Source organism: Ascaphus truei, chromosome 2 (genome assembly GCF_040206685.1).
Source record: "Ascaphus truei isolate aAscTru1 chromosome 2, aAscTru1.hap1, whole genome shotgun sequence".
In the NCBI taxonomy this organism is placed as follows: Eukaryota; Metazoa; Chordata; class Amphibia; order Anura; family Ascaphidae; genus Ascaphus; species Ascaphus truei.
In genome coordinates this window covers 198,499,236-198,513,394 of record NC_134484.1, presented here as the reverse complement: position 1 = coordinate 198,513,394, position 14,159 = coordinate 198,499,236, and the positions used below count along the sequence as shown (strand labels likewise).

At 44.2% G+C, this 14,159-nt stretch overlaps 1 protein-coding gene across 1 annotated transcript in view; it reads left to right on the top strand.

Moving 5' to 3' along the window:
- The window catches only part of F13A1 (coagulation factor XIII A chain), a 171,951-nt gene that overhangs the window by 32,446 nt on the left and 125,346 nt on the right, over nt 1-14,159 (top strand). Inside the window, exons 4-6 of the mRNA XM_075585799.1 lie at nt 7,930-8,181; nt 10,283-10,401; nt 12,927-13,034. Of these exons, the coding sequence (XP_075441914.1) occupies nt 7,930-8,181; nt 10,283-10,401; nt 12,927-13,034 (479 nt within the window). The remainder of the gene's footprint in view (nt 1-7,929; nt 8,182-10,282; nt 10,402-12,926; nt 13,035-14,159) is intronic.

Below are 14,159 nucleotides of genomic sequence, written 5' to 3'. Positions count from 1 at the left end.
GTGTGGTGTCGGGACGGGGGGATTGTGTGTGTGTGGGGGGGGAGGATTGTGTGTGTGTGTGGGGGGGATTGTGTGTGTGTGGGGGGGATTGTGTGTGTGTTGGGGGGAATGAGTGTGTGTGTGGGGGGGGATTGTGTGTGTGGGGATTGAGTTTGTGTGTGTGTGGGGGGGGGATTGTGTGTGGGGGGGGATTGAGTGTGTGTGTGTGTGTGGCGGGGGGATTGAGTGTGTGTGTGTGGGGGGGGGGGATTGAGTGTGTGTGTGTGTGTGGGGGGGGAATTGAATGTGTGTGTGTGGGTGGGGATTGAGTGTGTGTGTGGGGGGGGGTCGAGTGTGTGTGTGTGTGTATGGGGGGGATTGAGTGTGTGTGTGGGGGGATTGAGTGTGTGTGTGTGTGTTGTGGGAGGGGATTGTGTGTGTGTGTGTGGGGGGAATGAGTGTGTGTGTGTGTGGGGGGGGTGATTGTGTGTGGGGGGGGAGGGAATGAGTGTGTTTGTGGGGGGGGGGATTGAGTGTGTGTGTGTGGGGGGGGATTGTGTGTGTGTGGGGGGATTGAGTGTGTGTGTGGGGGGGGGGGATTGTGTGTGTGTGGGGGGGGGGATTTTGTGTTGTGTGGGGGGGATTGTGTGTGTGGGGGGGGGGATTGTGTGTGTGTGGGGGGGGGATTGTGTGTGTGTGGGGGGGGGGTTGTGTGTGTGGGGGGGGATTGAGTGTGTGTGTGGGGGGGGGAATTGAATGTGTGTGGGGATTGAGTGTGTGTGTGTGTGGGGGGGGAGGGCATTGTGTGTGTGGGGATTGTGTGTATGGGGATTGTGTGTGTGTGTGGGGGGGGGATTGAGTGTGTGTGTATGTGGGGGGATTGAGTGTGTGTGGGGGGGATTGAGTGTATGTGTGTGAGGGGTGGGATTGTGTTTGTGGGGATTGAGTATGTGTTTGTGTTTGTGTAGGGAGGGGATTGTGTGTGTGGGGGGGGATTGAGTGTGTGTGGGGGGGGGGATTGGGTGTGCTGTGTGTGTGGGGGATTCGAGTGTGTGAGTGTGTGTGTGTGTGTGGTGATTGATTGAGTATATGTTGTGAGTGTGTGTGTATGTGGTGATTGATTGATTGAGAGAGTGTGTGTTGTAATGCAGTGGTGCGCAAACTGGGGGGGCAATGAGGCGCAAGATTATTTAGGGGGGCGCAGGCGGCGTGCAACGAAAACTGGGTGCACGGGCCGGCAGAAGCTGTGCGCGGGCAGGACGCAAAAGCTGTGCGCGAGGGGCGGCCAAGAAGATGTGCACGGGCGGGCAGCCGAAGATGTGTGCGGGTGGCTGAACAGGATAGTGCAGGTGGTGGCTACGTGATGGTGTGTGAGCACGCCCCAGCACGGTTGAAGTCAAACGCCCTCCCGGTGTCTGCCCTGCAATAGCTCTGTGGTCCTGCTCTCCTCCGCTGGCAACCTGCTTCGCTGCGATCCTCTGCAAGTGAAAGGGTAGGCTGCCACTACATCAATCATACTATGAATGTACAGAAATAATAAAAAAGAAAGTGAAAACACAACATTGAAAACGGGAAAATAAATAATAATACTGTAGGTAGAAGTGTGGATGACAATGGGGATAGCAAGACAAAAAGCATGGAGGGGAAGGAAGAAAAAAAAGGGGGGGGGAGAGAGGGAAGGAGGTAGCAAAGAGGTGGATGAATGCCCCCCCCCCCCCAAAGGATTGCCTTTGTGCACGTACGCTCTCCCAAGCTTGGTGCTTGGGGAGACAAACAAAATTGACTTTGAAGTGCGCTCAGCAGCAGTCAATACACACACACACACACAAACACACACAAATAGCCCCGATCCACGCTTGCAAAATTATGCAGGACACCCTGTGCTCATGCTTGGAGAGTTGGTGATGTCACCACTCTCAGCGGCAGCGTGGACGCAGCCTAATTTTGCAAGCGTGAGCTGTTGAAATATGTAAGTATTTAAACATATTTGGATTTATATTGTATACCGTTTAATAAAGGTTTTTTTTTTTTTTTTCATGTGATTTTGATTACATCAGGCAGGGGGGGGCCGTGAAATTTTATGGATGAAAAGGGGGCTCGGCATAAAAAGTTGCAAGAACTATATCCCAATTTATGGATAAAATTACCATATATCAAGACATCAATCAATGCACAAAAATGATCAATAATACCCACTTTTGTATGTGAATCAATCCCTCGATTCTGATTCAATCTTTATGTAGCCCATGTACCCCCACCCAATCGCAGATCGGGTACCCTAGGGTGTCTAAAGTTCTGGCTACATGTCTGTGTGGTGCATACCTGCTGGCAACAGGAGGGCCTGAATCACCCGCGATGACATGGCGGACAACAGGACAGGTTTCTAGGGTGAATGTCTTCCTTCTCTTTCAATGGTGCAGCGCCTCCATCTGTAGTAAGCCCCAGGGATACGGGGTGGAATCCCTACCACAGAATCCCCTCCCAGGGATGAGAGATTCCAGTCTCCACACAAGTCTCTTTCTATTAGCAGCAGCTCTTTATTTGTCTCTCTCTACATAGCAACACATAGGTATCATATAGGAACCAGCAGCCAGCTGTACTCCCTTAGGATGTCCCTGCCTCCACTCTCGGCATCAGGGGCACCCAGAGTGGGACTAGCTCTTCCTTCACCCCCTAAGCAGGTTAAGAGGTATTTGGTCCACCTATCAGCTCTACTCATTAGGCTCTCTGCTTCTTCTCTCCGCTCACTCTAACCACCACACTCACTAGACTAGACTAGAGCACACTCCTAGACCAACTCTAAATAGGAAGTTCACTGCTCTTTATGGTTTCAGCAGGCACCGCCCCTGTGTCTCTTGATTGGACACAGGGTCAGGTGACCTACCTTCACCATTTCAGGGCAAGTGCTTGAAGTGGGGAAAACCCATGATAACTCCTGGCAAACCTGCCCTTATCAGGGATTACTGCACAGGAGGAGGATAGAAATATAGCCCATAATCTTACCAGGGCTACATTTATAATTCTAATACAATTCTAATTTGTTTTCCATTTGAGTTCTCTCCCCTTCGGTCTTCCCAAGAGATCTTTTCCCCTACATACAACTGTAGCCCATTTCACACTATCATCTCATGTTTCCTTTATACTTTTGGGAGACGATTTATTTCCCTTTAATCTGTGGTTTGTTTCTTTTATCTGATTCATATTGATGCTTTTGTGAGGTGGCAATGTATACGAAGGTATGACCTATTTTTAGGTTATCGTGTGTAAGCCGGCTTCTAGAATCCATCATTATTGATCAAGGCGCTGTGTTTTTCCTATTGCACAAAATGTACTGATGAATGAAACAAACAAGGAAATACATGGAAATACATTTCAAATGTATTTCTAAAAATCTGGGTAGCACTGAGATTAACAAATAATGAAAACTCTTCTTATTGACAAAGCAGTTATATTTGTGGGTTAGAAATTCGAACTTAAAGGTTTTTTTTTTTATTATTATTATTATTAATAATAATAAACTGGCCAACTTTTCGATTCACTGTTTTTTTACAAACCTGCAAAGTTTGTTGTTAAAAATATCAACTTAGAACATCTGGCAAAATCTAAAAAAAAAACTTATATATTTTTTTCCCCATCATTTCTAAAAATCCAAAACAATACAGTTCCAGCAAAACCAGCACAGAAAATATTTTTAGAATCAGTGAAAGTGCCCACCCTCAATACTCAGTAAGCCAATTAAAGTGAACAAGATTGTTACGCATGGTACAGCTATTGCTGTTTCCTGAATGACGAGCAGCTCCAGCTTCAGTGAGGTCCTAGACAACACAGAGAGAAAAATAGGGGAGCAAGGAATTACGGCATGAACATAAAAGCTTCACCTTAATAATTACAAAAATATTGCACAATGGTGGGAAGGCTGCTAACTGTAACCTGCCCACCTAGCACACACAGAAGAGCACAAGGGTTAATCACCGCAGTCAATGCATTTACTGTATGCTCCACTGGGAGGGAGGGTGGTGGGAGTGGAAAATAGATGTAAATATATATAACCACTTACACGGCCTTGTGTAAGTGCTACACACATTAGGGGTATCTTTACTCCTTCTCCCCAGGTTCAGTCCAGTCCTTCTATGTTGAATCCACTGGAATCCCCAATGGGTATAGGTATTGCGACCCCTTCATCTCGGAGTGCGCCCCCACAATCAATTGTGAGGCCAAAGAGTTGTGTTAGATTAAAACTTGAATATTTTTAATAATAAAATAAACAATCCACACTCACATGTAATAAAGCCCTAGGCTGCAACCGTAAAGTCTGTGCCTGCTGCAGCACCACAGTGTCCCTGCTCCCGCATCCGGTACACAACTCCAGGTCACAGCTGAGTCGCAATCCGGACGGACTGCTACGGTGGCCTCCTTGGAACAGAAAGCAGTCTTTGAGTCTGACAATGCCGAACCGGCGAAACGCGTTGCTCTTCTTTTTATTTGACATGTATAAGGAGGAGTTATTGCCACCAGGTCCAGGTACAGGGCAGTACTGTATGTTACGAGATTGGCATCAGAAGATATGTGAAAAGAGACATTCACTGTACATGAATGGATCTGAACTGGGGAAGACGGCTTCACAGTATATGGAATAGTCATAAGATTTAAATGGACTAAGGCCCTTATTCAATAGGCTGTGAAGCTGCTTCCCAGTGCTGGAGAATATTTTAGCCCTCATTTGAAAAGAGCTGATTTCTTCTCCAACATAGGCAAGCCGCTTCACCAAGTATAGAGTATATTCAAGTAGAACAGTTAAAAAACATTTTGCTGTTTTCAAATGCAGTATACTCTTCAATTCTGTGTTGTAATTAATTGACGGTGCTCTTTATCTTTATGCTGGTGAAGTGTTTATTCAATATACAGGATACACAATAAGAATGGTTACCAGTGTTGTAATGAAAAGCCAAGGCAATGTATGTGCAGCGCACAGCAAAAACAGAGAGCAGGTCTGGCAAAAATAGTTAATTTATTGATTGTGCATAAAAAACGGAGAGTGCGAGCCTTTTACGCGTTTCGTGCAGGTAGTGCACTTTATCAAGAAGTCTTCTTGATAAGTGCACTACCTGCACAAAACGCGTAGAAGGCTCTTGCACAATCAATAAATTAACTATTTTTGCCAGACCTGCTCTCTGTTTTTGCTGTGCGCTGCACATACATTGCCTTGGATATAGGACCCAGCCATGTCAACTTTTTCATTATTGGACTATGAACACAGGACCAGGCACTTGAGCATTACCTAATTCTCTGTATACATTGTAATGAAAAGCAAAGGCTCAGGTAGGAGCTGGCAGTGTAAACCAGCAAACTTTTCCTTTTGCTCCTTATTACCATACGCATCAGAAATGAAATGTTGACAAGTAAAAAAAAGGAATGGAGCATGAACAGGTTGTTTTAATGAACACATGCGTACATATTCATGCATAAATACATTGTTACTGTAGGTTGTTTACAATATCATTGGCTTACTCAAACAAATGTATCCATCCCTAAAGCAAAATTATAAATGTATGTTCTTCATAAAAAAAATGTTTTTTTTTTTTTAATCTTGTACCCGAGCAAACAAAACACATACTGCACAGTAGCAGCCAGGATTTCCACACCTTTTCTCTGCTACCTGCCTGTGAGAGAACTCAGCAAGTGAACAGGGGTCACTCTTCCCCTGTTCAGCAAAACAGAAGAAGGTAGAGGAAGGTGCACCTCTCATATTTCAGCTAAACATGTTACAATCTCAAAATTATTCCAAATCATTCAGAGTAATTTACCACGGTAAAGGGCATGAAACAGCTGCAATGATTAGGAGGAATGGTGTCTTTTTAAACACAAAATCCCATTTCTATAGGTATTTTTAAATACAAATAATATTTAAAATATATATTTGTTCCACTTTATTTTGTAAAAATGGTAAACTAAAACCTATGAGCATGGGTTTGACTTTAGTTATCTCCTCTTCCTTGTGTGATTCCTTAGGCCTGGGACATAGTGAATTAATGTGGGCGGAGGCGCGCTGAGGCTCAGGGAAAGCGGTGCTTTCCCTGGCCTTACACAGGGCGCCGTCCGTGGTCATGTCGGGGACGGGTCTGGGGGCGGGCCAGTGACGTCACAGAGCTGGTTCGCCCTCATTGGGCGAACCGCTCACGTGACCGGCCCTGCGCTCCGGCGAGCGCCAAATTTGAAACCTCCGTGAGACACACGCTTCCCCAAGCGTGCGGACGCGTGCGCGAGCCCCTGCTAAAGCCGCTCTCATTGCGGCTGCAGGGGCTCAGTGCCGAGCAGCAGCGCGCCTCAGCATGGGTCAGCGCATAAGCGCTGACCATGCCCGAGGCTTTAAAGTGAACCACAGCCTCTTTGATAAAGACATAGAATAGCAACAATTTAAAGAAAATTCCAATGCCAGTGAGATTATCATTTCAAGTGATGTGATGATCATGGCATGGGTGCTCTTCAAGATGACTATGTTGATATCTTAAAGGTGTAGGCCCTCGTCCTCATTACTCACTGGGGTTTTCTTAGCATATATTTGTAATTTTTTAAGTTTTTCTTTGTTTTTTGCTGTTATATTATTTTAGTTTAGAATTAGTGTTACTGTTTAGTTTACCCAAGAGGAATAAGAGATAAGAAAAATACATATTTCAAACTACACAATCTGTAATACATTTACTGATACAATTTTTGGGTTGACTTAGTGTTATTGCTGTTTTGTTTACCTGAGAGTACTAAGCGATAAAATGATCATCATCTTCATCTCCCTGGTAAACATCTATCAAATGAGTGGAGGGGAGTTTGGGTTCATGAAGGTGTGTGTGTGTGTGTGTGTATATATATATATATAATATATATATATATGTATATAAACTAAAACCAAAATTCTAAGTGTAGTTGTTAAAGTGTCCACTCTTTTAGCTTCAATAATGGTGTCACCTCCTTGCAACAATGGGGAAATCCCTTTGTCCGCAGGCACAAAATGTGAGAGCGAGAAAAAGAGAGAGCAACTATATTGACAAGCCTTAGGCCTCGGGCAATTGAGGCGCACTGCTGCTCGGCAGTGAGCCCCTGCAGCCGCAATGAGAGCGGCTTTAGCAGGGGCTCGCATACGCTTCCGTAAGCGTGCGGAAGTGTAAGTCTTATCGCAGGGCCTGTCACGTGAGGTCTTATCGCAGGGAGTGCAGGGCCTGTCACGTGAGCGGTTCGCCCAATGAGGGCGAACCAGCTCCGTGACGTCACAGGCCCCCCCCACCCCTCGACACGCCCCCGGATGGCGCGCGGAACAAGGCCAGGGAAAACACCCGCTTTCCCTCAGCCTCCGCGCGCCTCAGCACGGCTGCAGTCCTATGGACGCAGCCTTAGGCTGTGTCCCCACTGGCGCTGAGCACGCTCATGCTTAGAGCATGAGCGCCGGGTGTCCTGCAACTTGCGCAAGTAACCACCCCAAGCGCCGCCCGCTCAGCGAGCTCAGCGCCAGCGGGGACTCAGCCTAAGTCATCATGTGAGAAATGGTCAATGGGGACTTTTTGGTGCCCAATCCGCCATCGAATCTCTGTCTGCGGATTAGATTTTGGCAAACCCAGTGCATAAAACCTGCAGAACGGATTTTGACATGTTCACCCATCTCTAACTGCAACATTAATTTCTCTCTTGGGTATGAATTCCAACTGAATATATACTGTATACATGCAATATCCTTGCTATTTGTAATTGTTTTAATTGAAGTACATGAAAACTGTACTGAATCCATTGCTTCTTTGAATAGGTACATTGGAAACACAAGGGAAAACCCAGGGCAGTAAATAGTCTGAGGGGTCACATTTCATTATTGGCTTCTGTTTGTTTCTATGAGTGAGAAGTGCAGTTGCATTTGTTAATTTTGTTAATTTCTCAAGTAGATAACTAATTTCTTATTATTTCTTTCAGGTCGTTATCCACAGCAAAGCAAAGGCACATATATTCCTATCCCTCTCGTTGAGGACCTTGAAGTAGGAAAATGGGGAGCAAAAATCACTGGAAATCAAAACAATTCTGTTAACTTGTCCATATTAACAGCACCAGACTGCATTACTGGCAAATTCCGCATGTACGTTGCTGTCTTAACCCAGTTTGGTATTCTGAGGACAAGCAGAAATGCTGAGACAGATACATACATTCTCTTCAATCCCTGGTGCAAAGGTAGGGAACAAGTGCTATTTCTTTAATTAATATAATTCCATATAGCTTTTATTTTTGGGTTATACTCTCCAGGGCTTTTTTTTGTAAAGAAAAAGAGGTGCCGGTACTCAGGGCCACAAACAGCTTTCCCAGGACTCTCTAACCCCCCACCTTTCTCCTCCCCATACCCTCACCTCTCCCCCTCCACCTCCACCTCTCTCCCCCCACACCTCCACCTCTCTCTCCCCCACACTTCCACCTCTCTCCTCCCCACACTTACACCATCCCCCCCCCCCCAACACTTCCACCTCTCTTCCCAACACCTCTCTCAACCCACACCCTCACCACCTCACAAGTTGTGCCCAATTTTCGACCAGCGGAGAAGGGAGGCGTGACTTAGAGGAACTGCAGGCAACAGCCGGAGCTGAAATGAACACGTTGTTGCTCCAGGAACTGCCTACTTCCCACCCATGTAAACAAAAGGGAGGGTCTGGATGTTGAAACTGCTCCTTTAAAACAGTTGAATACGAATGCTTATACCTAAAGTTCAATATTTCGTCAGAGCGTTATTTTACAAATGGCTGAGCTTTGTTCACTGACTCTGTGTGCTCATTTGCATGTTATTTCCCAGAATTCCTGGCTGCGTGGCATCACTGTATGCTAAGCGATAATAGGGAAAAGCAGGGTTGACCCGTCTGAGACATGTGAATGTGCTTACAAGTGATATTTTTATTCCAAATATTGGAAGCTACATTATGTGTCAAGCACCTAAACTCTGGCCATTAACATGTCTTTAAATGTATAATGTATAATGTATCATGTGAACCGCTTTAATGTAATTTAACAACAAATTTAAATAAAAGGCAAAAAAGAGAAGCTTGTTTTGACACATTGCTCCATGCTCTGCTTTTATTTGCATCAAATGCAAGAAAGAGTTTCCTACATGTAACACGAATTGTTAGCTAGAAAAGTTTTCGCCAGTTTAAACGTGGCTGTTTTTGTTGACGCAAATCCAACATAAAAAAAATGTAGCGTAAAAAGACAGCATTTTGATACAACTCTTTATAATCTGTCATATAAATCAATAGCAAATAAAAAAGACATTGATACATTACTGCAAGGCAACACGATGAAAATAAAGCAATTTGTGTCAATTTAACTCCAATTTGCCTTGCTATATCTTTCCCACAATACTGTATGTTTGGCATGCACAGATTCTTTCCATAGATTTTTTAAACAAATGTTATCATGATTGATTTGTATCAAAATGAACCAATGTTAGTGATTTGTTTTATAGATTAAGTGTAAGTAATAGAATTGACACTAAGAAAATATTAGACAATTGCAAATATTTATAATTTTTTTAAGCTTTGAATGCTTCCAGGCTAGTCAAACCCTTTGAAGCATTTTTATAAACTTTGCCTAATATCTGTTGGGAAGAGGGTCTGTTAGGTATTGTATCAAAATACTAAATTGTCCCTTTAAACTTTAAAACAGTAGCAGGAACGCCTTCCAAAAAAGGCATTGTTTGGCTGTTATAGGTACATTCCCATTTTGCAACATAGTGGAGAAGCCTACAAATCCCAAAAATTTACTGTATGCAACCTATCCACTTTTTTAATGTTTGGTTTGTTATATGTGGTCTATGCTGTGCTTAAAATTGTTTGCAAATGTAATTGCGAAAGCATAATCGTAGAAATGTCAACAACAAATATACCAAAATATACCAGGATACTGTGTTTATTAGGGGTTAGTTAGTGGTTTATACAAAACCGAGGACAGATTTCTGCAAAACTCACTTTAATCAGTGCTGTTAAAAATCCATGAATATTCCTCACTTAACTACTACATAATTTCACAGTATACTGACCATATGGAGTGTAAGTATATGATCATACTGTAGATGATAAAGCATAAGTAAAGCTGATTTACATCAAATGGAGATGGGGAAAGCTTAATGAATAGTGAAGGTAAGAGGGTTCCATAGGTAGGGCGAGTTAAAGTAAGAATTGAGGAGCGCAGAACAGTAAATACATTGTTGCAAGAAACAAAGGTGTTCACTTACTGTATGTATGAGAAGTGGGTGTCCACCTTGATGAAATATTTGTGTCATTCTGTATAGAGGACTCTGTTTATCTGGACGATGAGAGGGAATTAGAAGAATATGTCCTAAATGATATTGGTATAATTTTCCATGGAGAGATCACCAATATTAAATCAAGAAGTTGGGAATATGGACAGGTGAGCAGTTTATGAATTACTGTGTATCACACATAAGATATCATCTCCCCCTTAGGAACTCCACACCTACTCAACCAAGTCAAGCTAACAGTTGTTCTGACATGCTTTATTGTTCAGTTAATTCTTTTATCAAGCTAAAAAGATTATTAGAGACACTAAAGGGGTAATTCAAATTGTGGTATAACTCCATCTGGGCTTAACTACCATTTAAGTCAAAGGCTTTTAACATCAGATCAGGTGTGTTAATCCACAATGGAGTTTAGTGAATCACCCCCTTAGTAGGAGCATTGCATGCCTCTTGAACCACGTGGCTGTAAGACAGATGCGGTCCTGCACTAAGAGCGTCCAGACTCAAATGTACAAATATATATATATATACATATATATACAGTGTTCGACAAACCTATACATTTGCTCGCCCGGGCGAGTGGATTTAACATCGTGGCGAGCTCCTATTGGCCCAAGCAGCACACGTGTAGTACTAGGTGGCGAGTAGATTTTTTTGTTCGGCGAGTAGATTTTTTGGTGATTTGTCGACCACTGTATATATATATACATATATATATATATACATATACACTTACTGCTATAAACTGTTTTTTGAAGGGAAACTTCTTTAGTGGCACCTACTTCTGATGGGGCAAAACTGGAGAGATGGAGACGAAATGTGAAACGGAAGTGACGTCACGGCTTCCCCCCCCCCCTGGTTCCCCCACATGTCTGCCTTCACATGCGGTATCGCCGCCGGCGCCGCTCCCCCCACACGGCCGATGACATATGCACGCCGCTCCTAATGGCCGCCATTCCAGCCATTCCCCCCACACGTCCGCTGCCGTTTCCCGCCTGCTGCCCGCTGACATGCCGCGCATTCGCGGTAGTCATGGCGATGGTCACGGACGCCATGGCTCAGAGACCTTCCTGCGCTGCCGGGTGAATGAGGAGGACGGCTTTCCCCCTCCTCCTCCTCCCTCCTGAGTCCGCTATCGCTCTCCGCCACCCGCCGCGAGCCGAGCCCGCTCTCCCCCTCCTCCCCCCAGCCCTCTCTCAAGACTGCACGGGCACTTCTGGTGCCCGCTGCTTGCGAGCGCGCGCAGTCCTGCCGCCGTGATCTGAGGTGAGGGGAGGTGTAGGGGAGGTGTAGGGGGTGATGTGAGGTGAGGAGGTGCAGGGCGGTGATGTGAGGAGGTGCAGGGGGATATGTGCAGGGGAGGCGATGTGCTGGGGGGGCGATGTGCAGGGGGGGCGATGTGCAGGGGGGGCGATGTGCAGGGGGGGCGATGTGCAGGGGGAGTGATGTGCAGGGGGGGCGATGTGCAGGGGGGGCGATGTGCAGGGGGAGTGATGTGCAGGGGAGGTGATGTGCAGGGGGGGCGATGTGCGGGGGGGCGATGTGCAGGGGGGGTTATGTGCAGGGGGAGCGATGTGCAGGGGGGGCGATGTGCAGGGGGGGCGATGTGCAGGGGGAGTGATGTGCATGGAGGGCGATGTGCAGGGGAGGCGATGTGCAGGGGGGGTTATGTGCAGGGGGGGCGATGTGCAGGGGGGGCGATGTGCAGGGGGGGTTATGTGCAGGGGGGGTGATGTGCAGGGGGGGCGATGTGCAGGGGGGGCGATGTGCAGGGAGGGAGATGTGCAGGGGGGGCGATGTGCAGAGGGGGTGCGCATACGTCACACACACACACTGTCACACACGCACACACGCAGTCCCACGCATGCACACGCACACACACGAGGAATTCACGCTTAGTGCAAATAGCAAATTCAGGGGATGTGTGCCGAGCACGCACGTTCTAAGTCAAATTTATTTGCGTTTTGTCAATTAAATTGTATTTTGATTTTTCATTAAAACATCACAAACACAAATACAATTTCTGTGACAAAAATCAAAGAAGTTTCACTTACTATGCGCGTGCACAGCACACACAGCTTTTTTTTTGTTGCTATCTCTAGTAACTTTGCAGAACACTGTAGCTGTTAAAACAAACTACATTCATCATCAGAATTTCGTTACCTTAAAGCTGCAGTTCAGCCTTTTTTTTTTTTTTTTTTTTTAATTTATTTTTTTACTTCAATAGTTTCATGTGGGCAATCTCTAATTACCTAAAGAACGGCATAGCTGCCGGTCAATTCGTTCTCCGTCTATTGATCGGCAAAGTTTGGCGACATCTTTAAATATGGGGAATGTAAATCGTTGCTATAGGAACAAGCATGCTTGTTAAAATAGAATACAAGAAAATTGGTCTTTCAAAGTTTTTTTTTTTAAAACAGAAAATGCTTTTTTCTTATTACAGAACTGATTTATTAAAAAAAACACACATGCAGGATATTGCCTGAACTGCAGCTTTATAGGGTTATGATAAAAATAAATTGGTATAATATATATAATGGAACAAACTCGTTTTCTATGGTAAATGGAACATAAACATGGTTAAGTTTGTTTGCTAGGACTTACATTTGATAGCATATTTACATATACATTATTCATTTCAGCAATTAAAGATATCTTCCTTCCAATGTACTTTTAGTTTGAAGAAGGGATCCTTGATGCTTGTCTTTACTTGATGGATAAAGCACAACTAGATCTCTCTGGACGAGGGAACCCTATCAAAATCAGCCGCGTTGGATCTGCAATGGTTTGTATTACTTTTATCAGTAAATTATTAGTTTGGATACACGAGAGACAAATAAAAGCACTTATTTATAAGAATACTGAAACATTTTTTACCATAACGGCTGAAAAAATATATATATTTGTTTAGCATTAATAATCTTGTAACACTCTTTATTTATGCACTGTCATACCTCAAATACTACACAGGGAACCTAAACAGATTGTTCAGAATAGATATTGAAATCTTTGGGCACAAAGGTTCAGTTAAATCGACCATAGATATTTTTTACAATTTAGTATTCCCTTTTGATCCAGATCTATATTTTTCTGTCATTTAACCTCTATATTCATGAGTGAATACAAGGTTAAGGAACATGCTGTCCCTGAACTATTGGTGTTATTGTTATAGAAACACACGTGATGGATTGTGTGTCAGACTGGCAGTGTCTATATTGTGTTCAGTGGTCAAGGACACGGTGGTTCTGAACCTTAGCACTGTAAAGAAACCCATGAGTTAATTTACATGTTCAACCACAATTCTCATAAATCTGCCCACAATAAAATGCCATACAGTGATAAAACTGCAAGGGAGGATTTCCTATCGAGATTTCGATTCCTATCCATTTTCACCATTTGTTCCTACAGCTTTTGTGCGCTGCATTGCGCAGCTTGTACAGGACAGCTTATGTTAATTAAATGCTTCTATACTTACACAAAAGGCCAAATACTTAATTCACAAAGTTCACCAAAAACGTTGCACATCTCCAGTCCAGAGTTTATAGTTTTCTTATTAAACTGTAAGATCTGAAACCAGGCTTGTGACATTAAATAGAGATATACAATTTCCCCACTCTTTCATACTCTTTCTTACCTGGCAGAAGCCGCCATCACTTAAGTATCTTCCTTAAAAAAAACAAACAGCATGTTATTCTGCCGTTAGTCCAATGTGAAGGAAAGTGGCAGGCTAATATGTGACATACAGCAATGAGTCATTTGTAGCAATTGAAGGAACAATAAAAAAGTACCAAAGACACAGAGGAGCTTTAAAATAGCCCTGGGGATGTTATCAAGCAGGTTGACTAGAGACCTAACTGAGGGTAAAATCTTAACATTGTTTGAAAAGAATGTATAAAGGGCATGCCATTTA